General features: G+C 37.0%; 2 protein-coding genes across 3 annotated transcripts; one reads left to right on the forward strand and one right to left on the reverse strand.

The window, feature by feature from the left end:
• The first annotated feature begins 640 nt into the window (after positions 1-640).
• Positions 641-5,276, forward strand: LOC103429290 (polycomb group protein FIE1). Its single transcript, XM_008367443.4, has 14 exons — positions 641-924; positions 1,463-1,528; positions 1,672-1,794; positions 2,019-2,099; positions 2,180-2,272; positions 2,430-2,505; positions 2,916-2,995; positions 3,328-3,399; positions 3,831-3,890; positions 4,292-4,388; positions 4,556-4,619; positions 4,720-4,779; positions 4,920-4,983; positions 5,049-5,276. Exons 1-13 carry the CDS (start codon positions 745-747, stop codon positions 4,981-4,983), a joined length of 1,116 nt encoding a protein of 371 aa, XP_008365665.1. The 5' UTR covers positions 641-744; the 3' UTR covers positions 5,049-5,276.
• A 797-nt stretch (positions 5,277-6,073) lies between these two features.
• On the reverse strand, positions 6,074-18,395 carry LOC103429309 (uncharacterized). 2 transcript variants are annotated; one of them, XM_008367460.4, is made up of 20 exons: positions 17,979-18,395; positions 17,819-17,907; positions 17,384-17,490; positions 17,246-17,300; positions 16,489-16,577; positions 13,422-13,488; positions 13,271-13,333; positions 12,959-13,129; positions 12,741-12,834; positions 12,557-12,636; positions 12,364-12,439; positions 12,101-12,144; positions 11,631-11,698; positions 10,616-10,701; positions 10,345-10,502; positions 8,902-10,231; positions 8,466-8,752; positions 7,136-7,342; positions 6,899-7,055; positions 6,074-6,597 (listed from the first exon to the last, which is right to left on the reverse strand). In XM_008367460.4, the coding sequence occupies exons 1-20, from the start codon at positions 18,088-18,090 to the stop codon at positions 6,296-6,298; spliced, it is 3,642 nt and encodes a 1,213-aa protein (XP_008365682.3). In that variant the 5' UTR covers positions 18,091-18,395; the 3' UTR covers positions 6,074-6,295. The 2 variants fall into 2 exon arrangements, with proteins under 2 accessions (XP_008365682.3, XP_070675365.1); XM_070819264.1 differs by lacking the exons at positions 11,631-11,698; positions 12,101-12,144; positions 12,364-12,439; ... (3 more) ...; positions 13,271-13,333; positions 13,422-13,488 and adding an exon at positions 11,422-11,442 and having other exon boundaries at positions 17,979-18,318.
• Positions 18,396-25,061: the final 6,666 nt, after the last annotated feature.

The following is a 25,061-nucleotide window of genomic DNA, read 5'->3' on the forward strand; positions in this document are numbered from 1 at the left end:
AATTTCAAACTCAGAACTATATGTGAAAACTCAACAATTTATATATTAATATAATAAAAATTAGATTTGTCTATTAACTTTTTTGGTGAATAATTAAGCTAAAATTATTGCACCAAGTAGTCTCTGGGTGGATTGGGAATTAGGTGCATAAAAAAAAGTACCCATGAAAAAAAACTATGAGGGTTTTAGGTGTTTGGTAAACTGAAAAAAAAATGGTTTATTTTGAAAGTTGTTGTGAGAATAAGCTGAAATCAAAGGAAAAAGCTGAAGCTGCTATTTGCAGCTTTGGAAAACTGGTTTTTTTTCAAAGCACACAGAGCTACAGTGCTACTTTCATGAAAAGACCCACTATCAGATTGTTTTCTTTTCCAAAAGCACTTTAACAAAAAAAGTTTACAAAACACTCTGCTGATTTATTTCATAGCCGCTTATTCTCACAACACAACTGTTTATTTGCACGCTTAATCTCACATGAGCTTTTTTTTAAAGGAAAGCTAATGAAAATGGCTTGAAAACTTTAAGTTTTAATGATAAGGACAAAATAAAGGGTAAAGTGAATAGTAACATGATTGACTTTTTAGTATAAAAATGTAATTTTTCGTTAAAATAAACAGTAACATGTGTTTTTCGTTAAAGTTCCTTTTTTAAATCACAGCAATATTAAACCAGCCCTCTGTCTTGTTTAAACAGAAATTTCCGTTGTTTGGCAAGAGGGTAGGTCTGTTGGTATCCTGCGCCGCAGGCATGGCGGCGAAGTTCGCTTTAGGGTCGGAACCGGTGGTGGGTTCCCTCGCACCCTCGAAGAAGAAAGAGTACAGAGTCACCAACAGGCTCCAAGAGGGCAAGCGCCCCCTATACGCCATCGTTTTCAACTTCATTGACTCTCGCTACTTCAACGTCTTCGCCACAGTCGGCGGCAATCGGGTTCGTTTCTCTTCCTTTGTAATTCCGGGACTGCTAGTTGGATTTTCGTGCGTTTTCTCGCCAACCAAACATGGGTTCTATACTGTTTTGGCTGAAAATTTAGTAAATTTTTGGGGTTTCTTATGATTTAGTTTACTGGGTTTTGTTACATTGAGTGGATTGCTAGAGATTTAGGGTTTATCGAAGTTTTCGATATCGGCTTTGCCTATCAATTTTTTGATACATGATTTTCTCATGGAATAAAGATATACATTGGAATAGAATGAAATGATCTTTAAGGTTAGTGTTCCGAGAATCCGAGTGAAAACAAAAAAAAAAGCATCACCTTTAACATTTACAACATTGGATTACAATGCAGCTTTAGTGGTGAATTATGGCTGCTCTGACCTGGTAGTGTATAGTTCCTTCGTTTTCAAATAAACAACGTGAATTTGTTCCCCGTGTTCATTTGCGTAAAATATTTATCTGAGAGACAATGCAAGGTTCTCTTTCTGCTATTTGTTGTATTTGTTGTAAGTGTTGTTTTCTTCTTTTTCAGGTGACTGTATACCAATGCCTAGAAGGGGGTGTGATTGCTGTGTTGCAGTCTTACATTGATGAAGATGTAAGTGAAGACAGCCATCATTCCGTCATTGATCAAAATTAGTGTTCTTTTCTCGGTCATTTTATCAAACGGTTTAGCATTCATTTGCTATTGTTTAGAACTTTTTGCGGATATGTGATTGTCATGTGCTTTGTATAGATCAGAAGGATGAGTCTTTTTACACTGTGAGCTGGGCATGCAATATTGATGGATCCCCATTGCTTGTGGCTGGAGGAATTAATGGTATAATGCGCATCATTGATTGTGGCAGCGAGAAGATAGACAAGGTACTAAATTTAGTACTGGTTGTAAGATCCTGTACTTTATAGTGGTGCAGTAGTAATAGCCTGGGTGCTCTTTACTATGCTATAGCATGCAATCGGGATGCAATCATACATCTATTTCCGCTGAAATATTTGAAATATTTCAAAAGTGCTTTGAGCAGCAATGAAAATACAGGATTTTCTTGCTTTAAATTCTTTTTGCCCCTAACATACTCATCTATGTGCAGAGTTTTGTTGGCCATGGGGACTCAATAAATGAAATCAGGACTCAGCCATTGAAGTCATCACTTGTGGTGTCAGCAAGCAAAGTGAACACAGTAACCTGCTCCTTTTTTCTTTTTAAGATATTTTTGTTGTTTACTTTATTATTAATCTTAGAACTTTCCAGGATGAGTCAGTTCGGCTATGGAATGTTCAGACTGGAATATGTATTTTGATATTCGCAGGAGCAGGGGGTCACCGCAATGAAGTCCTGAGTGTGGTAAACATATCTGACGAGGAGTTATATCCTGCCACCTTTCCATGGGATCTTTTAATCATAAATCTTTTGTTTCGTTTTTTTTTTCTTGTTGTTAAGATTTTGATCAAAGAAAATGACTCAAGGGACTAATTCTATCACCTTGTTCTTATTATTATAGGACTTTCATCCTTCTGACATATATCGCATTGCGAGTTGTGGCATGGACAACACCGTTAAGATTTGGTCAATGAAAGGTAGGACTGAACGGCTTTGCTTCATATGAGAATTTACACAATTTGATATGGTAACCATTGTTGTGTAACCATATGGCATGGATGATGGATCACAATGGTCACAAATTTACCCATTCACAGTATAGTGTGAGTACGTAATACTTATGTTTCTAAAAAAGGCAAAATATATATTATCATAGAAAATAGAAGCAGCCTTCTATGTTTTACTAGTATTGAAGAAAGTAATGGGTTATTTTAAAATTCTTTTTTATTGCAAATTAGCTATGTTTATGCATGATTATGCAACAGTGGGATGTTAAAGTAATTCCACATCTGAGGGTCAGAGTGCTTGATTTAATGTTTGGACAGGCGTCAACTGGGTAAATCAATATTATTTCTAATCTGTTTTCTTATACATTGCTTTGTTGTAGAGTTCTGGACATATGTGGAGAAATCTTTCACATGGACAGATCTTCCGTCAAAATTTCCAACAAAATATGTGCAATTTCCAGTGAGTACCTCATTTTTTTTAGCAGATCTAAGGGGAAGAGTAAGATATTGGGCAGCCCTCTGGGCTTCAGTATCAAATGATTTTAAGAATTACTCTCTTTCTCACATACTGTGGGATATGTTAGCAGCCGTAAAGTGATTTTGGTTGAGGTTTTGCTACTTGTAATCAGATCCTCTTGAGAGATTTTCTTGTTTTGTTCTTGGTGGATTTCTTATCCACTTCTGTGTAATTCCACTATTCTATTTTATTAAAATGTTATAGTTTCTTCTCAAAAAAAAATAATAATAGAGTTTTCATTATCCTTTTATCTGAGGTTAACTTGAACCTTTCAGGTATTCATAGCCTCCATTCATACAAACTATGTTGACTGTAATAGGTGGCTTGGTGATTTTCTCCTCTCAAAGGTGAATCACAATTTCATCCACTATTTTCATTTTTTTCAGTATAAATCTGATGGTTATTTGGGGACGGAAAATATTTGTAGGATGTAAAATCTTAATATGTGAATCGTATGTTTCCTTTACTAACTGGCAAAACTTTAATCAGCACAATCAGCTGGTTCAAATGAGTTAACGGGGAAGACATATCAGTTCCTGCAAAGTTGATTTCTATTTGTTTGGCATCAACTTATTGATAGCTTGTTTGATCGCCTGAAAGCAAGATGAAGTTTAATAACAATTTAGAATAACTTGCATGGTGTGATAAACTTTATCCAGATATAACAAATAGATTTCAAATATGGGTAGCTTGAATTGCTTTTAGATGCCTGTGGTAGCTTAATTCCATATATTCTCTATTAATGATTGCATTAATAGATTATTCTGTGAATTTCCAGAGTGTTGACAATGAAATTGTGCTGTGGGAACCGAAAATGAAGGAACAGTCTCCTGGGGAGGTTAGAAACCTGGTCAATTGGCAACATTTTTATTTTCTGTTTTTTTTTCTTTTAATTAAAGAGATGGAGAGGAGGTGAGGAGAAATGAGTGGAATATATAAAACTAATACTAAAAGCTAAATACAATTCGAAATAGTTTTTCTTTTAGTTTTATGCTATAAAGCATTCTAATTATCTTCTCTGCTTCTTTCACCACTATCATCTGGCTACTCAGTTTCCTTCATCTCTTCCTTTTCCCCTTTATTTTTCTAATTAAAAACAAAACAGTTATCAAGCAAACCCTATTTCTTCTTCTTTACTACCTATTCCACAAATCTTTGCTGAGTTTGGTTGATTGTGTAGAATTCCCGTAATTATACTTTCTGGTGGCCTAAATTGTTATTTGGATGCTTTCTGGTTAGGGTACCGTTGACATCCTTCAAAAATACCCAGTTCCGGAGTGTGATATTTGGTTCATCAAGTTTTCCTGTGATTTCCACTACAATGCAGCCGCTATAGGTAACGCAAACTGCATGAGGAATTTTCTTAAACAGTTGTAGTTACAACAGTTGATATAGTTCTTCATTCTTTCAAAAATGAAGGGACCATCCCATGTAAACTTTGATGTTCTGAGTTGCAGAACTATATGTTGACTTCTTCCGCCTCTATTGTTTTCTGTCTAGCAGGGAATAGAGAAGGAAAGATTTTTGTTTGGGAACTACAGTCCAGCCCTCCGGTTCTTATTGCAAAGTTCGTTTGGTTTTCTGTTCTTTACCAAAACTACATGCTGAAGAAAGTTGTAACTTTGAAATGCAAACCACTAATGATATAACCTTGCGCCGTTTCTCAGGTTGTTACATCCTCAATCAAAATCTCCGATTAGGCAAACTGCTACGTCTTTTGATGGAAGGTGATCCATGCACAGTTTATCTCTCATTGCTTTTATTACATATTATCTTTTATTTGACATTGTTCTTTATATGACCTTGTAATTTCCATACCCCTCGATAATGATGAAGTGTACCCGCTTTGCCTCATTCTATATTGCAGCATCATTCTAAGCTGCTGTGAGGACGGAACTATTTGGCGTTGGGATGCTATGGAGAGTTCTTAAAGCGTATCCAAGTCGGTTTGTTGGTACTAATTTAGAAAAATGCTTATCGCTGTTTGATTTGGACCAGCTTTGGTTGATTGCGGTAATGTATTTGGCGGCCTTCCTGATAGAGAAACACTAAGTGATTTGTAATATGTGATCGAAATTTGGAGTACAGAAAATCGTACTTTGGCGAACCTTTGCTCTAGCGTAGTTGTTATGTAACTCAGGCAGGTTGATAACAAGTCTATTTCAAAATTTGCAGAAGAATTATGTTATCATGTATGTTATATCATAAGACCAGTTGTGCATCACTCTCGGTGCTCATTAGGGGCTCCCGTGGTTCGTGCTCTTAGAGCAACTCCACCCATGGACCCTCCTTCCTGGCAATCCACTATTCAATCCACCCTATTGAACAGTAACTGCCTTAAATGAATAGTAATTACCAGTAATGAACAGTAATTGCCATTTACATCTCCACCCTTGGAACCCTCCCCCCTGGCAATAAGCAATAAAAATAATAGTTTTTTATGTTTGTTTAAATAATAAAAAATTACAAAAGCTATCTCTCTCTCTCTCTGACACAAAAAAAATAAAAAAATACAAAACCCTCGGGCCACAGGCCCGTCGACTTCCCACCCCCCCTTCGCTCGACCTCCCACCCTCACTCGGGCCCTTCCCCGCTGGATTTGCTCCCACCGGCCCGAGGAGCCCACCCTCACTCGGGCCCTTCCCCGCTGGATTTGCTCCCACCGGCCCGAGGGCCCTTTCTCCTCGCCTGACGCCCGAGCAACCAGCAAGGCTGGAGTTGCTCTTAAGGAAGAAGTGAAGCCTCGGTTGATTTAAGCGATTCTGCAAGCACTATGGGAAGGAAAAGGTAACATGATATCGCTATTCTCCCCTTTTCGAGAATTTCAGGCCCTCGGCCAACAACAGGTACCAAATGTCAAAGCAAACGTCTGCAAGGTGCTCGTAATGTGGCAAAACAGTATCGCTTTTATCAACAGAGACATACACCGGAACAACTTCAAATCAAATCCACCACAATTTCATGCTGGATTTGAGTCGTGTTCAAAATTTTCACCCCCACTTAGGCTTAAGGAATCTGATATACGCTTGTGAAACATGAACCGAGTAGAAATATCATTGTTTCGCCGATCGACCATTGCCATTGCTACAAGCGATGCAACGCGGTACTGCATAATCTCTGATCTCTGAGGCAACTTTTTGCCCCCTTATATACAGATAAAGAATGGGTAGGCTATATGATTGGGATCATTTTCGTACCAAGGTATTACAGGGGAGGGGACAAAAGAATAGCACACAATGACAATTATATGTGAGACCGTAACTGCGTCAATAAACTCTGCATACTCTGAAGTTTCTGATTGAGTTCTTTTACAGTCGCAAGATGCTGTGCAGACGGCTCTGAACTACCTAGGTCAGCAAGAAGAGCAGTGCACTTGGACTGTGAATCTGTAAATGCCTCCTCAAGTGAAGCCACTGTCGATTCCAAGGTCGCGGTTGTACTTGGGGTTTCAATAATCAAATTTGACTGAGAGAGCCCCGTGCTGGAAAAGCTGCCGCCCCTGCTGAGCTTTGCTGGTGAGAGTAACTTGTCGATGCCCTCAGTTCCTGCAAGTCATTTTCATATCCAAACTCACACATGGCCCAAAATAATATATTTTAAAACTTATTGGCTATAATCACATACACCAGATTAAACTTGTTGGCTAAATTTTTTTTTTTTTTTTTTTTTTTTTTTTAAAAAGGTAACTAATTCCACAAATGAATCGAGTAACTCATGGCAAGAGATGTCAACTGATTGAATTTTTTTAGCGTAGCAATCTCAGGACTTGGAAGGGAAGAACAACTCAACCCTGATTAGAATTAATGGAGATGTATATGTTGGATGACAATCAGTTTAGTAGCGTACCAAGGTTGCTTAGTTGTTCCATTGCAGCCTCACCAATGGACTCCTCCAGCTTGAGTAACCGCAAAATTCCAGCCGTCATTCGACCCATTGATTCAACTTCCGACTTGCACAGAAAAGTAAGATGTTGCAACTCATCCTTCGTTACAACCGCCTCAATCTATGGAGACAACAAAGTTCATAATGCAGAATACTTTTTGGAAGATAAAATACAGTTGTTAACTTGAAAAAACGCATTACCGGTTGCTTAACAGAGAATTTCACATTTTCCACAGCCCATTCCACCATTTTGTGATCGACCGGGTCCTCTGGTATCACCATGCGAAATTCAAGATCTATACCTGCAGATGTCTCAGCAGTTTCCTTGATCCCATTCGCAGGTAAGACAGCAACATTGTTAGACTTCTGAGAATGTGGCTTTAGTATCTGCAAGCCTTCCACACCAACCTGGAACCATATTAAAATGCATGAGATAATATTTCGATATCTGTTTGATTAAAATGCAGGTGCATAAATGATGAAATTGAAATCAATCACAAACAGTTGCACATATTTGCATTCGATAATATTCTAATGAAAGCAAGCTATATCTAGAGTGTCAAAATATTGATCTTGAACGCAGCACAGGCGCAACGAACCAAGTTCCACCAAAGAATATAGAGAGAATTGTCAGCTCATTAGAACTAAAAAAAATAAAGTAGAATAAAAAAAGAGCAAAACCTTAGCATGAATGTTCTTTTGCTCATTTTGCCTAAATCTCAAACCGCATGACATTGACTCAGTTCTACTCTAACATAAAGCACTACCAACTGTTAGGTTGCTTAGAATTACATATCTCCAAATTGCACCCAACCGTGAGATAGTTCTGAGCGCATGAGCAAGACAACTTCTCACCCTACTATAATGACCCACTTAAGGTAAAGCCCAGAATTATCATACTTCACTACTACTTAACCAAACAGAAAGCTTGACAAACCAGTTAAGAAAATGGTACATATATTTTTCTGAAATGAAACAGAAATTGATTAGTTCAAAAATCAAGTACAAAGTGCGGGTGAGAAATCTTGTAGGACCACCACCAAATTACGAATTTACAATAACAAAAAGAAGGGCAAACATTCTAATCTAACAACCCTGCCTCATCACTCTCTTCCTAGTGAAGCAATTTTCAGCAGCTGTATCATTCCATGATCCAAGGTAAGTGGTAGCAAACCATATGCTCATTTACTTTCATGAGTGTTACTGTTATGACCGCAGATGCACTTAACATGGTGAACCAACACCATAACAGGGACATAATCTCAGCAATGCATGCAAGTTAATAAAAAAATTAAAATACCTAAGATATCGCCCAGGAAGACCATAATTTACTTTTTTTTTTCCCCAAGAAAAGACCCAAAAATAAAATGATAAAACGCTTCAATGATGCTGGCTTATTCATGTAAGCTGACCCTTTCGGAAAAAAGTCACCCTTAATAATCAATATGCATGTATAATTCATCCAAGATGCCTTTAGCAGGCAACCTTAAAAAGAGAAAAAGCCACAATGGAAAGAGTGAGAAATCCTTACTGTAACCAATTCCACAGGATATTTTTGGGTCCTGTATGACTTTCCATTACCATTCAGCATATGCTTTGGACCACTTTTCGCTTTTACATGCAGATTATGGAACGTTGTGTGCCAACACCTCTCTTCTCTTTGCACATCCTCATGATTGTCGAACCACCATCTTTCTGCAATCTCCCGTTCACCTTCAAGAGCAAATAACCAATTTTTGAACTCTACGGACACGTCTACATCATCTGGCTTTCCCAAGTGCAAGACCCCACTTTCTCTCCCATCTCCTGGACTTCCATCTGGAAGAAAATGGAATATATACATCCATTTGTGTAACAATGAATAAACTCAGCACTGATAATAAATTGACAAGGGAAAAAAGAAGAGGATAAAACGATTTTGTGTGTGTACCTAAACAGACAAAATTACCAAAATCATGTTCACGTACCCTCTTTCACATCAACAATGAGATGCAACGGTTTGAAAAGTTTTGACAGTGGTCCAGCTTGTAATTTTTCTAACTCCTTAGAGAGCCCCTTTCCTGGACCACCATCAGGGCCAAGTATTCCAAAGCGATGCAGCAGGGATTCAGCATAGTTCATTCCCCCACTTAGGCGTATGCCAGAGATACACGCCGACACATTCAGACTATGACACTCTGCATCTCGTTCATTTAAAGGAATTACGTGTACCATGCTTACGTCCAGAAATGGATTTACAAAAGCTTTTCCATTTGATTGATGTTTTATTTGGTTATGTATCCAAAATACAGGTCTTAGCTGAGGGTACCCATTTCCACTAGTTGAAAGACCATTTTCAACAGAAGTTAAAACTGAGCCATTCTCATGTGCCAAGTTTCCCTCAGTGTCTACACAGTCCACCTCAACACTATCCCAATGTATAGTGGATGAAACAGCAACTGCACCACCGAGAGTTCTGTGAGTAACTTTTATAAAGAGATCATCCCCAATAAACTGAACCAGAGGCATTCCTTCAATATTCACGGAAGATGATTCCAGAAATTTAATCTGAAGATTTTTTACTGCCAAGCTTACCGCTGTATCATTGGGAACCTTGTCAATCAGCTTTAAGTCAATAGAATGATCCTTATTCTTTTTTCCAGTATTTTTTCCAATGAGAACAATCTTTTCACTAACTCTGCCAAAGTACGAATAAAGATCCAAAACAAAAAATAACTGTTCAACAGATGTGTTGGAGAGATAGTTTTGACAAGCTACCCCCACCCTGACAATACCACGGGGGGGAGGAACATTTGTTAATGGGCTCCCATCAGCAGTTACCATAGCTACTTCAACACAAGCATCTTTCAGCTCAACACATCTCCACATGCCTGAATTCCCATCAAGAGAACCCTGAAGGCCAGCAGACTTGGTGCATTTTTCTAGTGACAAACTGATGTGCGATGCTCTAGCACTCCATTTCTTCTGGCTGGCATCAATTGGTTGATCTTCCCAAAGACAAAAACAAGCAGGATCCTTCTCCAGATTCAGTAACCTTAGTTTTAGTGATGGTGACTCCGAAAATAACAAGTTCTCGATATGAAGCCTTGCTCCAGAAAAGGTACTCTGGTAGATACTGTCCTTGTTAGCACGGTCACACAATTTATCTCTGTCCAAAGGAACAGTCACATCTAATTCCTTCAGGGTGAAAGTCAACGAATTGACTGAGAAATCTGGTAAAACAGCACCAGGATTGACTACAATTCCATCAGCCAGGAAGGAAGCGATCCTCAAACAGGATCCTTCTTGGAGATCAATCTAGAATTTAAACCAAAAAACAAACGGGAAAAAAAAAATTGAGAAATGATACTTGAAGATTCACTAAGAAAAACATATAAAAGATGAAACAAATAAAAGATGTCAACACATACCATTAGGGGTTGACAATTAATTACTGTTTGTGAAGCAAAAGATGGAGGGATTGGGGATGGCTTGATCTGAAGAGAGTGAAGGCACAAAAAAGGGACACCTTTAATTAGCTGCCACTCCTGATCTCCCAAAGGATATATGGGAGGGCAAAAGTTCTTACCTGTCCAAACAATAATACAAAACTGATAAGAGAATAATTTCAAACTACAGATACCCAACACCCAGCACACGGCCACTGGTTTAAATTCTAGTGTACATAAACAAATTTAATACCAAAGTCAGGAACATGGAGAGGTTTTTCAGAAACTGCATGCATTGATGGTTGAACCAAAGTGCAGGGAGGTCGTGAAAAGGTATCCCTACATTCCAGCCACCGACATATAAATTATAACTTAGCCATAGGACTGAACATATATCAAATTGAAAGGGGAAGCCATTTCTCAAATTTAAACGTTTCCCACAAAGAGCTAATGTACAACCAGAGTGCAGGGAGGTCGTGAAAAGGCATTCCTCCATTCCAGCCACCGACATAAATTATAGCTTAGCCATAGGACTGAACATATATCAAATTGAAAGGGGAAGCCATTTCTCAAATTTAAACGTTTCCCACATAGAGCTAATGTACAAAATCATACTTTTCTGTTAAACTACATCCATAATTCATTGTGCCTTCAACAAAAGTAGAAATGCAATAGGACTAGTCACAAAATCACTTCAGATACAATGCAGGTATGAACAAACAATTCCTACAGTTAACATATAATCCTTGTTAATTGTTAAGAGATATGTGAACTCCTACCTAAAAGACACGAAAAGAAATGCACAAAGCAGAAACAACACCCAAAAGCTATACTTAGTAGTTAGTAGAACCTAGTCAAAGCCCAACTAAGCTCCAGGAAAATGATGGGAAAACATACTACCACCAAATCTCTTGCAACATCTCTACTAATTAATAAAACCCTCTTTGTCAACCAAAAGAGGGTGAACAAACAAATTAGTCTTCTATCACACAAAAAAAATGATGGGCAATAATGTAATTTCATAGATCCAAATTTTACTGTTTTTTATTGAAGCCTCACCTACAGGTGATGTTAAAATACCTCCAATATTTAAAAATAAAAATTAAAAAAAGGGAAAAAAAAACCTCCCACTCCCCCCACGTTCTCTCTCTCTCTCTCTCTCTCTCTCTCTCTCTCTCTCTCTCTCTCTCCTTCTCATTTTCTAAAAAAATGGGTTCATACACACAAAGTGTGTAGGCAAATGCTAGTCCTAAATTAACAATATTTACCTTAAAAACAGTCCACCAATCATAACCCTCGACAAGTTGTTGTCAATTTCTCCATCTGAAACACTGGCCTGCAAAAGTGGATCCCCATATAAGATCCTGGACTCCTAATTGAGTTAAACAGACATGGAACTTCACAAACACCACACCGCATGCATAAAACCTACAATTTGTACTCCCAACAATGAAATCTAAAGACTCCCAAGTATTAATGTATTTTAGTGCTTAATAAGAGCTTTAAATAAGAATTGCACAGAATTCAAATGCCAAATATTTTTAATTTTGATTGTGACAAATTTGTTAAGTATAATATATTTTCCTACAGGACCCTCCTTGAAGTATAAGCACTCTGTAAACTGAATCTTATTTCAGTAATATGTAAACCCAAGAGTCCAATATGTAAGAGTTCAATCAATGACTGAGATGATGGTAAGGAAAAGTTTAATCATATATGTAAGAGTCATAGAACATACCCGTGAGAAGAAGAGTGATTGCATCAAAAGTTCAAGCTTGAACTCTGCAAGTAAATCCAACATTTCTGAGAATGCTTCAATTTAAAAAACAAAAATAACAAAAGAAATAATCTGAATAAATGTACCAGGCAACCTTGCAGATACTAACAAATTGGGTTCCCTGGCCCATTTTTCTTTGTCGGTACGGGTTGTATAAAACACATGTTTTTTCAATGTACACAAGTATTAAGTCCCTATAACATTTGTAAAAGAAAATCACAAACCAGCATCTTTAATGCAAAGAAAAATGTGGTCCACAACAATTGAGACAATAGAACGTCCTGCTGCTTGTGTGGATCGCTGCAAAAAAATCCATGAGAGATGTAGATAGATAGAGATTAGAGACAGAGAATAACAAGAGAATCATAAAATGTTAGCAGATAATGGATTGAGAATGAAGTAAAGCCAACAGCAAACCTGCTGAGTATTTGAATCAACATCTCCTCTATTCAGACATACATACAATCCTGTCATAAAGCGAAGGAGAGCACGTAGTCCTGCACCACATGATTACATATTAGCACCAAGCTATACGTATACATTGTCTTATTATAATTTTAGAACCACTGAAACAGGTGATCAAATATAATTCACTTGTTACCTGGTTCACTTATAGCAGGACAAATGGCCTCTGTGATATGTAACTGAACCTCAAGTCCAAGTGGACTGTTTAATTCAGTCCTTTGCACTGTGATCTGGTCAAAACAGATACACTGACATAAAGCCCAGAAAACACTTGAAGCTCTCTAGATTCACGCTGATATATGGAGTAAAAACAAATTCATCAGTAATTAACTAATAAGTTTATATCTACATTACATAAGCTTGTCCTGAAATTCCTTCTATAAAGCGCTCCCCACCAAAGAAAACTCGCTTTGCACCATCGTCATCTCTCTGGTTTCTTCCATCTTCAGTACGTGCTATATTAGCATCCATGAACATATCAGGGTGGGGAAGGAGATCAATAGACAAAGATTCCCACTCAAGTTTCTGGTAAGAAAGAATATATCATCATCATCATCATCATCATCATCATTTAATACTAATTCAAAACTGAGAAGTCTAACACTGCTGGACGCAGAACAATATGGAACACAAGAGTGATCTGATGCACAAAGATTAGTACATTACTTTGAACAAATATATGAACTTTTTGTCACTGGAGAATTCCCGTGATTCCTTAAGACTTACAACCTGTAACAGGACATTTGTTCAAATAAGCTGGTAAAATTAGAGAACTGGTCAAGAAATGAATGTATGAGCAGAGCAACTAACACATTACCTGCCAATTTTCATTGGTAGTATACAGAAAAAGGTTCCGTATAGTTATAGAGCCCAGAGGTGATGCCCTGTGGTACAAATAAAAAAAAATGAGAGAAGAATGAGAATATGCACTAACCTATACAACTTCATATTTCAAAGGCTTATTTTTTGCAAAGCCCCTTGTAACTCGACCTCAATCCCAAAATTTCCCCCCTGGAACTAAACTATCACCACTTTGAAATCTGGAACTCAATATTCGCTCCACTTTGGAGCAATTCTGTTTCTTCCGTTAAATGGTTGCCAAATGTGCTGATGTGGAAGATATTTTGCTTATGTCACATTGTTGACCCTAGAAATTACAAAGCCTACGTGGCGCGCAGGCCGAATATATTCTAAGCTAACTACGTCCTTCGGTGATTGCGGGGCGTGCCAACTCGTCGGCCGAGGCTCGGCCGAGGAGTAAATTTGATGATGCTGCGTTGGGTCGCGCTACTGACTTCTGCGTCTTGCGATTGCGGCCGAGAAAGGAACACGTCTCGGCCTCTTGGGTTCTCGAGCCTGAAGACAAGGCTGCTATTTCTTACAAAGTTCACGAACCGAATTCGGCTTGCAATGTGCCGAATGTAATAACTGTAACACCTCACCTCGCCGAGAAGGCTAATGAGATGACCTCGACCAACAAGGATTCGAAAACCCTTCTCGACCGAGACTTGGATAGGCAATCGACCGTTCTCGCCGCAGTGCTGTTGATGCCAACGGAAGATACTGCGAGACCGACCGACTCTACGGTGACAGAGCTATCTATGCCGACTTAAGATATCACCGGTTGCTTCCACAGTGCTGTTGATGCCAACGGAAGATGTGTCAGCGAAAAAGGAAAAGAAAAAGATCTCAAGTTGTGAGAGTTTGCACAGGGCAATTTTTGTGTTGATTTGCAGGGATCGAATGGTGCGCAACCCTCCCTACTTATAGTGAAAGTTACACCCGTTCGCTTGATACTCTTGGAGAGTCCTAATTGGACTCTGTCTTGTGGAATTGCATCTGGTTGTACATTCGTCTTATATCCTTTAGCCAAGGATCATATCCCTTTATGCCAATAAGCTTCCCGCCTTGAAATATGCCAATAATATGCATGTATGGCTGACCAACGCCAATCATGCGGCTGATTAAATCCAAATTGGCATCCTTATCTTTATGCATGCGCAAAAATCCATACCAATCCATAACCATTCGCCAATAATCAGTAATGCATTAGGATTCTAATGCCCCACCATCCTACGAATAAATTGGGGTTTTAGATAAAAACTAGGTTTAATAAATTATGATTAAAATCCCAACATTATCTCAATCATAATTTATTTCAACCACTTTGTCGTTCAACGGCCTAAAACCCTGCTCATCCGACGGCCTTGATTGCTCGGGCCGATATTGTAAAAAATGGGTCCAAACACACATACAATTGGAAGAAGAGACATCAAGTCTCCTCCCTTCTTTCTCAAAAGAACCTGCAAACTGGAGCGCCAAATCCATCAGTCAAAAACTGAAAACTTCACACATCACTTCCAAAATTCGTAGAGCAGCCCCAAATCCCAATATCTGCTTTGATTTTCTTTCATTTCTCACTATTTTTCTACCTCAAATCAAACCCAACTGATGAAATTTCTTTATTTTGAAGATATGTAGGGTGAGACGCTACATCGTACATCTGTAGCTCTGTTTTCAAATTCTTGCATTCATTTTGCCAATTTGAATTCTTGCATCTTGGTTGTAATGGGTAGGGTCCTTCATGCCCAACTAAAAGTTAAAAGTGAAAGCAAGCGAACTCTGTAACTGAAAGTTTCAACTCAAAACCAAAAAAAGAACCTAAATTTTAAATTAAAAGAGAGAGAGAGATGAAGAAAGTCGCAGAGCAAGTGATGCATTCTTCACAGTGGCGCTTTGCTCCACTAAACCTACCCCAAAACACCTGCAACCTCGTGCCTATTGCTTGCTCCCCCTTGAGCTGACATTTCCAACAACAATGACTACATTTTGACTTCAACGGTCCTACTCATCGTCATGTTACCTTAGAAAATGACTATTAAGTGCCACCTGTGCTTTAATTACTAAATTACCCTTCCATCAGCGCATTTAACTTAATTTTGACAGAATAAACGGAAACTGACCAAAGTGAAGCAGATATTGAGTCCAGGTTGCAAAGTGGTGATATTTTAGTTTCAGGTGGGAAAGTGGGATTGAAGTCGAGTTATAAAGGGCTTTACAAAAAATAAGCCTATTTAAATGTCAAAGAAATCCTAGAGCCTGTCCCTATAGTGTTTTTGCCAAAAAACCTGAACTTGTCAGTCCTGCAGTTTTTGAACTAAAGATCCTAAACTATCGTCCTGAATACTTAAGATATTGCCACCCAAAACCTCCAGCAAGCAAAAAACCTTCGGCTTGCTACTTTTGGCCATCAACATCTACTACCTTTCTGTTATTTTCCTGAAGTATACTTCCTCCTCTTACAGACCCATAAGCGGTAGGTCTCGGGTTCGAGACTTGAGAGCAGCCTCTCCATAAATGGGGGTAAGGCTAGCCGACATTCACCTCTCCCAGACCCTGCGTAAAGCGGGAGCCTTGTGCACTGGGTACGACCTTTTTTTATACTTCCTCCTCTTACAGACCCAGAACTTAAACATTTAAATCTTCAATATGTCCTCCTATATACAAAAATTATCATTTTTACCAAATATTACTGGCCTATATAATAAGTTAGCACAGATACATATGCCATTTTAAGAGATAAAATATCTACTTGTTGATTTGTATAAACTCAATTCCTTGTTTGGGGCCAAAAGTTCTTGATCATAAACCCAATTCCCACAAAAGGGATCCATAACTAAGAACATCACGACTGCACATGGTAAATATGATATCACATATTGAAGAATTTCCACCTGATACATCTATATTAACTTCAATCTAAGGTTAAAAATCTACAAAAGTTATCAAGTGTCCTTAAAAGGCCAGTTCATTGAGGATAAGAGCATTTCTGGCCATATTCGTTTCCGAAATATATAACTAGAGAACTGGGACTGAGAAATTACCAACTAGCGCCTTCATGGCTTCGACCACCCCCACGAGTCTCAAGTAGAAGATTAACTGTGAGAATCTCCAAAGTCATTCCATCTGCAATCTGATCATTTTAAAAAAGATCGATAACGTAACTTCCAGAATAAATGTTCAAATCTCTATGCATGCTCAAAAAACCCAAAGAAGACACTCATCAGTAAGGAAGCTTGCAAGAAAACTTTACAGGCCTGGATTTTCAACTGATTTGAGCTACTAATGATACCATTGAAAAAGTCAGTATGTGTTGACCTTTTTTTTAGAAGAAACAAAATTTATTGAACAATTAAAATTGTGCAACAATACAAGAGCAGAGGACCAGAAATTCCACTTCACAGAACAAAACAAGAATAGAAAATAGACGAAATGTTGGAATGAAAAGTGAATTACAAAAAGCATGAGAGCAAGGGAGGAGTTGAATGAATGAAAGGTCGGAACCTAACAAAACACATAATCTCAGTTGCCATACTTCGGTGATAATTAGCCAGATACACTAAAAAAGACTGGAGCTTTATTTGACAAATTTCATCTTGTTAACAAGCTATAATCGCCATTCGGCAACAAACATGAAATGTGTCAAGAATTCAATGCCATTTGGCAACAATCTCTCCTTTTACAAGTGATAGCTAATTATTTTTATTCTTCCTGAGTTTTGAAGTTTCATCAGTCTTAAAGAATGACAAGATTATTTACATTCTGTATAGAGAACACATAACTGCACTGACTGAACCTCACCTTATCAGCAAATCCATAACCGCTGCCCATTGCTGAGCTAGAGGATGATGGGGAACTGCACACAAGAATTTATTTGCTCAGTAAAACCATGACTGCACTATAAAACTTGTTTCAATCTTGAAATGTATAATCAAGCACCTCCTTGGACTCCTCTCATCCAAATCTGACTTCTCCTCCAGAACCAAATCAAGCCTATCAATTTGCACGACAATCGGCTCTATTTGCACATTACTGACAGATGGGAGCTATCAAACCACACAAAGAAGAGTCATTTACTTAACTCATATCCGAAAATGAATTGAGAAATAATGCATATAAAGGAAACCATCTGGAATATACATCAACCCTAAGCTCTCACCAGAGCATCACATCTTGTACAACGATATACTCAACTAAATTCGAGAGTTTTGTAACAATTAAGAGAGTATACACAAAAAGCCAACACATTTTAACTTCTCATTTCCTTTTCCAATCCATTAACTTCCGATTTCCAATTCTCAGCCAGACACTATAACAATTGAAACCAATTGAATTATACCGAATACACAACAATCAGAATTAACAGTCACCAACCACTATCTCCAACTTTCCAACTTTGGCCGTGGCTACGTTCAGTGCCGGCGGCAATCCCATGCTCGAATGCAAAGCATCGCCATTGATATCTGTCAAATTCAAAAACAAATCAATGAAACCCTACTACAACGAATTGAGCAAACAAATCCCTGAAATTTACCTAAATTAGAAAGCTGGACCGTCCGTCCCTGCAACTTGAACTGGTCTCTGGAGAAAGATTTCAACCAATATTTGAGAGTGTACTCCAGCGCCCGAGCCAATATCGACTCCATACCTGAAGCAAACTTGCAGAACTTCTACAACGCCCTCGAGAATTCAAACAAATCGTCAATGGAAGCTTTCCGCCGCAACTCCGCGGATCTGCGCCGATGCGAAATGTGGAAAACCGTAATCGGGTTTGGATCGGGGGTTCTGGCTGGCGGGTGCAGCATGCATTTGGCGATTGTATTCTTCTTCACTAATGAGAAAATGAGAAATGAAATGTTAAGTTCGAATGTGCCAAATTTAATTCTAAATTAGGCTATATTATTAGTATGACTTAGCTAAAAATATTGTTGTATAAAAAAAAAACAAATATATATATATATATATGCGCTAGGATGATATGATCCTTTTCATTTTGCAATGATTGCGATAGATTTCGGCATTTTACATTTTTGGATACCACTTTGAACGTCATCTTTACAAAAATAAAGTTGTTTGAATTTGTTTAATGAATTGTGGAAATTGTCGATAATACATCGTATATAATTAATCTAACAGACCTAATTAATTTGTTTATGGAATTACGAGTAGAAGGGAAACACGGGTATCGTATGAAAACGTCAAATAATATTGAAGATTTACGCTTACCACATATTTGTACATCATTTATATCATCTCTCTAATAAAAGTAAGATCCAGTAACACATGTGGATTCTATCTTTATTAAAAAGTGTACAAATATGTTGTAGAGTAGAAATTTTTGTATAAGTAAATAAACTATATCTATCACTTAAAAGCCAAAATGTTGACATTAATAATCAAACAATTCAACAACTTATAATTTTTTAAAACAGTTTTGGTAGATCCGATCCTGAAGAATGATCTAGAATTGTTGCTAATGACTCGTACGATGTTTGGTGGGTTTATTAGATGTATTGGATTGTTTATGCTAAAGATAGTTAACCAAAATGAATTGTAGTTTGATAGGATTTCTTTTTAATTGTTGATGCAGTCCTAATCTAGTTATCCACCCATTAAGAGAGTTGACCAAAGAGATCAAATTCTTATTTCTATGGCAAGAAAAGCTCATCACTATTAATATAAATAAAGATACAAGATTAGGGATAAAGACACATTCTCATACACATGAGCAATTTTCTATTTTTATCGTCCCCTCTCTCACACTTTTAAAATTAGTTTCACAACACGTTATCAACACAAAGTGTCTCTGCGAGAAAGATAGGATCCCAAAGGAAACTAAACCACCCAGTATGAAATTGAAGTGCAGAGGATTCTAGATTTTTACAGTGTTGTCTAAAGCATGCCAGAGGCTTTCACTGGTCTCGATCACATATATCAGCTGCAAACGTGTATGCAAGGATAGACGTGCCTGACAGAGGTCAAGTTAACGTGGAGCAAGGACGTGTATGTTGGTTATTTAGTTTGAGAATAGATACTCTCTGAATCTCTTCCACCAAAGTCACCGGATCAAGTGATCTGGGCCTTTCAAATTTTATCCAACGGTCCACCTGTTTTGACCCCTTAAAAACTAAAATAATTTTTGGTCGTTGGATGAAAATTGAAAAGCTTGAATCATTTGATCCGGTGGCCTTGGTGGAAGAGATCAGGAGATGATCTCTTCTCATTTAGTTTATTTTATTAAAGATTCAAAACTATATTTATTATCATTTAAAATAATAAATATAAAGAGTCATGTCTAATGGAGATAATCATGTCTTTTACAAAAGGGTAATGCTATAGAAGCTAAATTTTTAAACTAAATTTTGTGAACCAAATGATGTGGTTGTTGATGGTCGGATTATTACTTAAGTGTTGATTAACGTGTTTATTTCTTATTAGTAAAACGTGATTTAGTTTGCAAATTTGGTTTAAAATTTTGGTCTACCTAAAAGGCTAGAATCACCATTTACAAAAGGGTGTAGAGAGTTTTATAAATAGGAAACTCCTCAAACATAAAATAGATGTTCAATTATTTTCTTTCTCTCCCTACTGTAGTACTCATCTATATTCCTTATTATTTTCCTACTCATCTTTATCATTAATAAGCAATTCATCACTAATTGGCACCTCGTTTACTGTAATCGTGCGTATGGATCAGACACTCTGTGAGATTCAAAGGTTGTATCGTGAAGTTGTATATAGCCATTATAATCTACACGTAGGGAGGCATCTACATCTTTAGAACAATGACAACACATCTCTCTTGATACCACAAGTCAAACTATCTCTTAATACCACACGGGCAGTTAGCCAATCACATGGTCATGTTGGGCAGTAGGTACATTGGCGGTTAGCCACTCACATGCCCCACCTTGAAGCGTGGGAGACCCGTTAGTTCGAAGGATTGTATCCCCAGAAGAGGAAGCAAACAACACATACTAGTCAAACTAGTTTGGATCCTATCGATGTCTTATTTGATCCATCGCATGAAATTCTTCTAAATTATGGTAGAGTATTGGAAGAGAAACAATCTTATCCCGAGAATTGAGAGATTTCATCCACTATACTAGCTTGGATGTGGTTTGGAACTAGAATGAGGTTATCATCGATGATGCATTTGCATTTGCACATTGCAGTAGATATTAAAATTTTGATTAGCGATGAAGTCAAATTCATTCCGTTGATGAATGTCATGTAGAACTGATTAGCCAAAATGGAAGGAAGAAATTCAAGTTGAATTTGATTCCTTAGCAGAGGGTTAAGTGTTTTGACCTGTAGTTCCAACTCTATCTAGTGTGAAGCTTGTTGGCTACAAGTGGGTGTTCGTAAGAAAGCGTAATGAGAATAATGAAATAGTGCGTTACAAAGCACGCCTTATAGCATAAGGTTTCTCTCAACGCCCTGAAATTGACTATGAGGAGACTTATTCCCCCAAAATGGACGTCACAAGTCTGCTACCTTGTCAATCTGATAGTTTTCAAAAGACTGAATAGTAGCTCATGGACATGGTCAAAACTTATCTATATGAGGACCTAGATACAAATATTTATATGAAAGTTCGTAAAGGACTTGTATTGACTGGATAAAATAGTTCTTGACCACGAACACTATCTATTAGATTGAGACATTCACTTTACGTATTGAAGCAATGTCAATTTCATTTAATATATAGGTGATACCTATAACGATTTAGTATCTTTAGTATTACCCATCATAATGAAAATGTGAGTTTTCGTATACAGTTGTAGCATACATTATGATTTAAGAGTTTTAGACGTGTTAAAGAAGAAGTATGAAGGGAATGCTTCTATATTAAATGTAGAAATAAATATAGCTAGAATTTAGATTTTGTATATATTCAGCAACAAATCTACTTAGGGAGAGCGGTTGGTACGGGATACTTTAGAGGTTGAGAACAAAAGCTTGTAAATGTCCTGCATCTCTAGGGACTTTTCAAATGTCTCATACGGTCCATATGGAACCTTTTTGTATCCACTAAGTGTTCTATGAAAAAGTTATTCAACATATCTCGATAGCACTTGATAGGATGACATATACACTAAATGCTTGACGAAATACCCAACTAAAATCTTTATAAAAAAATAATGCACTATTTTTGTATAAAAATAAATATTTAATTTTACGATAGAATCCTCAAAATTAGAATTCTAAACCAGGCACTATTTTTTATTGAACCCATCACAATATGTGAAATTGAATATATGCCTTGTTTGCGCAGCAGATGGAGAGGAAGAGAGCCCAAATTCTCTCGGTTGCCAAGAATGAGTTGGTTCTTTGCTTACTACGTTGCTTCGCAAGCTACTTTACGTAACTCGATGATGGATAATCTCCGCAATTTTGCTTGACAACAATGCCAAGTGAACTGGTATTTGCTGGGCTAATTACTAATTTGCCCCATATTCTTTCGGTCACACGTATTATATTTGTGTTTAGTTCGATACCTAGTCAGTAACTGATTTATTGACATTGTACGCTCTAACCTAGTTGCCAGTCCCTCCCGTTAGATGTAAAATATCATTGTATACAAAATAAATAAGGGACAAGGCCAATTTTTAAAGAAACTTGTGTATAACTCTCTATGTACATATACATGTTAATTTTCCAAGGTAAAACAGTTAGAACAAGTTCATTAGTAATCATCTTATCATTCCTATTTTTGACGGGAGAAAAGAACTTATATAAAACGAGTTCACCGTTACATTTCATCTTTTGTCCAATAATTCATTGTCATGTGCACGTTTCTTTCACATGAATATATTATTGAATCAAGATGTCATGTGACGGTGAACTCGTTTTATATCAGTTGCTCTCTTGATGAGGACCCGACAATTTTATTTAGGTTAGCATCTGAGATAGACAAGTGCTTGGTAAAGATTCCCAAATCTGTAACCCAATGCTTACTCAACATTTATATCTTACATGTGTGAGTATATGTTGCCAATTAATCTCTTTCCTGTGTCCCACTTGCCACTCAACAAGCTGTCCATAATCTCATGAACCTTTTTCTAATTATGCTTTCGGCTTTGTTCTTCTATTCTCCCCTAATGACGTTCAACTAAGTGACCATGATTATTACCTTTTGATATAGATGGGTCGGGCTCCCTCAGTTTGGTCGTGAAGTGACCGAGACGGTCCTATTCATCAGAGTTTTCAGGTTAAATCCCGAGCTTGGAGAATTCAGCCTTCACGTTCGAGAGATCAGAAACTTAAAGCAAGGTCTACTTGATTATGGTCACATACATGATGAAATTTTTCATAACCTCTTTGAACTCGAAAGTGATAAATTACTGTAATTTGCTACTAGTTATGTCCTTTAAAAAAAAAAAAAAAAAAACCAAGTGTTCTCAGATTGAATTCTGACCATCTCTGCGGCCTTGGGGTCCGAGGTTTACCGGAGCTGAATCCTTGACGCCATGTTTTGAATGACAAACCTAATACTCATGTACAATCATTGACCAGTGCGTAACTTAACGAAAATCACACTTTTCATATTAAATATAGGAATATGCTATCCACACATTTTATTTTACTTCTCACACAACCTTGATAATTTATGTATGTTGATATTCTTCAATTCATCTGATCCGACAACCGAAAATTTAAAAAATATGTAAAAAGTAAAATGAGATATATGAATATTACACTCATAAATATATTAAATATGTTGTGTATAAAAATAAATAACTCAGGTACTCGTTAATAATTAATTTTGATGCCAATCAAACGTCACCGTTACCATGTTTTATAAAATTTTGCACTCTCTGACAAAATCCTTATCTGGAAGTTAACCGAAATGAATACAGCATCAGCAAAACTGCCTTGCTGTGTGTATTGATATGCTAAATTTAGTTTACTCCGCTCCGTTATTTATTGCAGATGACGTCATCATCTTGTCTTTGAGTCACTAGTCTCCTCCACAACCACATGCAGGTTTTATTAGGGCACGATGGCCTTTTCCAGACGTGAGGATCATGCACATGGATATATGGATATACGGTAATACCTATGACAAATGTTAAGAAGACTTTTTTATAATTTATTATCTGTCATTTTACAGTTTAACGTTAATTTTCGTGTCAATATTATAAAATATTATGCTAAAAATTTGAGATGACAGAGAGTATATCGAGAGTACTTTTAAGAGGGCATCCTTTGTATTTCTTGAAAATATAGAGAAATGTTTAAATGGTTTTCAAAAGTGGGACTCATTGCCACCTCATTTTTTGGTACAATGTTTTAGAGAAATGTTAAGCAAACTCACTTAAAAGTGAGACTTTTTATGAACTTTCTGACATATTATGTTTTTGACATAATATTTTATAATATTGATACGGAAATTAACGTTAACATATGAGATAACAAAAAATCCATGAAAAGTCTCATTTTGAAAGTCTCCTTAAAATTTATCTTTTATAATATTATTACAAGAATTAATAAAAAAATCTTCTTAACATTCCTCTATATGGTCATGATTAATATGATGGCTTGGGTGGAAAACCAAGTTAAGGTTCTCTTGATATTGCAACTTGCAAGTTAGAAAAATGCAGTCAAATACTTACGGCTTGTTGGATTTTTGCAACTTGCAGAGTTTGATTGGCAGGCAAAAGTTCATTGAATGTGTAACTTGTGCAAGCACGTTAGCCAAAGATAAAAATTTATCTAACCAAACGGTTGGTAGCGATTTTCACACACTTTTATTTATTTTTGTTTTTTAAATTTGCTTTGCTTTAGTATTTTCTATAAAAAAGAAGAAAATAACTTACAGCGAGGATTGTCTACGACGAATCATCCTAATTGGGTATATGTCACATGAACTTCATGCAAAGTGTTATATAACAAGAATGAGTGTGTATATAGCACCACCCTATAAGTACAAGGGTGGATCTGTGATACCACTTGTTTGCATAATTTTTTACACACGTTTTTGTAATGTATTTAAGAATTTGAACTATCACTACTCAGTATTACGGTCTGGTGGTATTCCTCTTCGCTTAGAAGTGAGAGGTCTTAGGTTCGAATCTCGTGGATGACGAATTCGATACCAAATTAGGTTGCCAATTGTGTGGCTTAGCCGAACTCCCCTCCTCCTAATGTAAAAATATAAATGTATTAAAAAAAGAAATCTAACCGTCTATCTTTTAGAGCATTATTCATAGACCATCCTTACAAAAAAATTAGACAAATCGAAAATCATTAAGACATTAATTTATAGTGAAGAAAATGGACGAATATGATTCTACTAGTAAACCCTAAACTCTTAGATATGATTTCCGATTTGAGTGATTTTTTATAGACACGATATTTGAGGAAAAACATAAAAGATAGACAGTTTGGATCGTTGAAATACATAACGAAACGATCTTTACAAAAATGTGTGTAAAAAACTAGTACCACATATCGGTCCCATATGTGTGTGTGTGTATATATATATATATTATGTAGGGAGCATTTGAAGGGGTATTTTATGCTGGAGGTCCAAGAAAAGGAAACTTGGAAACCAAGCTGCAGGAAGACAACATCGGATTCCCCTCCTAAATGTCTTGCTTAACCCACTTTA

This window comes from Malus domestica, chromosome 03 (assembly GCF_042453785.1).
Source record: "Malus domestica chromosome 03, GDT2T_hap1".
NCBI lineage: Eukaryota > Viridiplantae > Streptophyta > Magnoliopsida > Rosales > Rosaceae > Malus > Malus domestica.

Bases quoted from the DNA above. Each gene is read 5' to 3' on its own strand.
- LOC103429290 (XM_008367443.4), top strand. From the start codon at position 745: ATGGCGGCGAAGTTCGCTTTAGGGTCGGAACCGGTGGTGGGTTCCCTC. The intron at 1,529-1,671 runs GTAAGTGAAGAC...TGTATAGATCAG, and splicing joins AGTCTTACATTGATGAAGAT to AAGGATGAGTCTTTTTACAC. The intron at 2,100-2,179 runs GTGAACACAGTA...AGAACTTTCCAG, and splicing joins TTGTGGTGTCAGCAAGCAAA to GATGAGTCAGTTCGGCTATG.
- LOC103429309 (XM_008367460.4), bottom strand. From the start codon at position 18,090: ATGGAGTCGATATTGGCTCGGGCGCTGGAGTACACTCTCAAATATTGG. The intron at 11,699-12,100 runs GTATGTTCTATG...CCACTTTTGCAG, and splicing joins AATCACTCTTCTTCTCACGG to GCCAGTGTTTCAGATGGAGA. The intron at 10,702-11,630 runs GTAAATATTGTT...GCTGGAATGTAG, and splicing joins ATTGGTGGACTGTTTTTAAG to GGATACCTTTTCACGACCTC.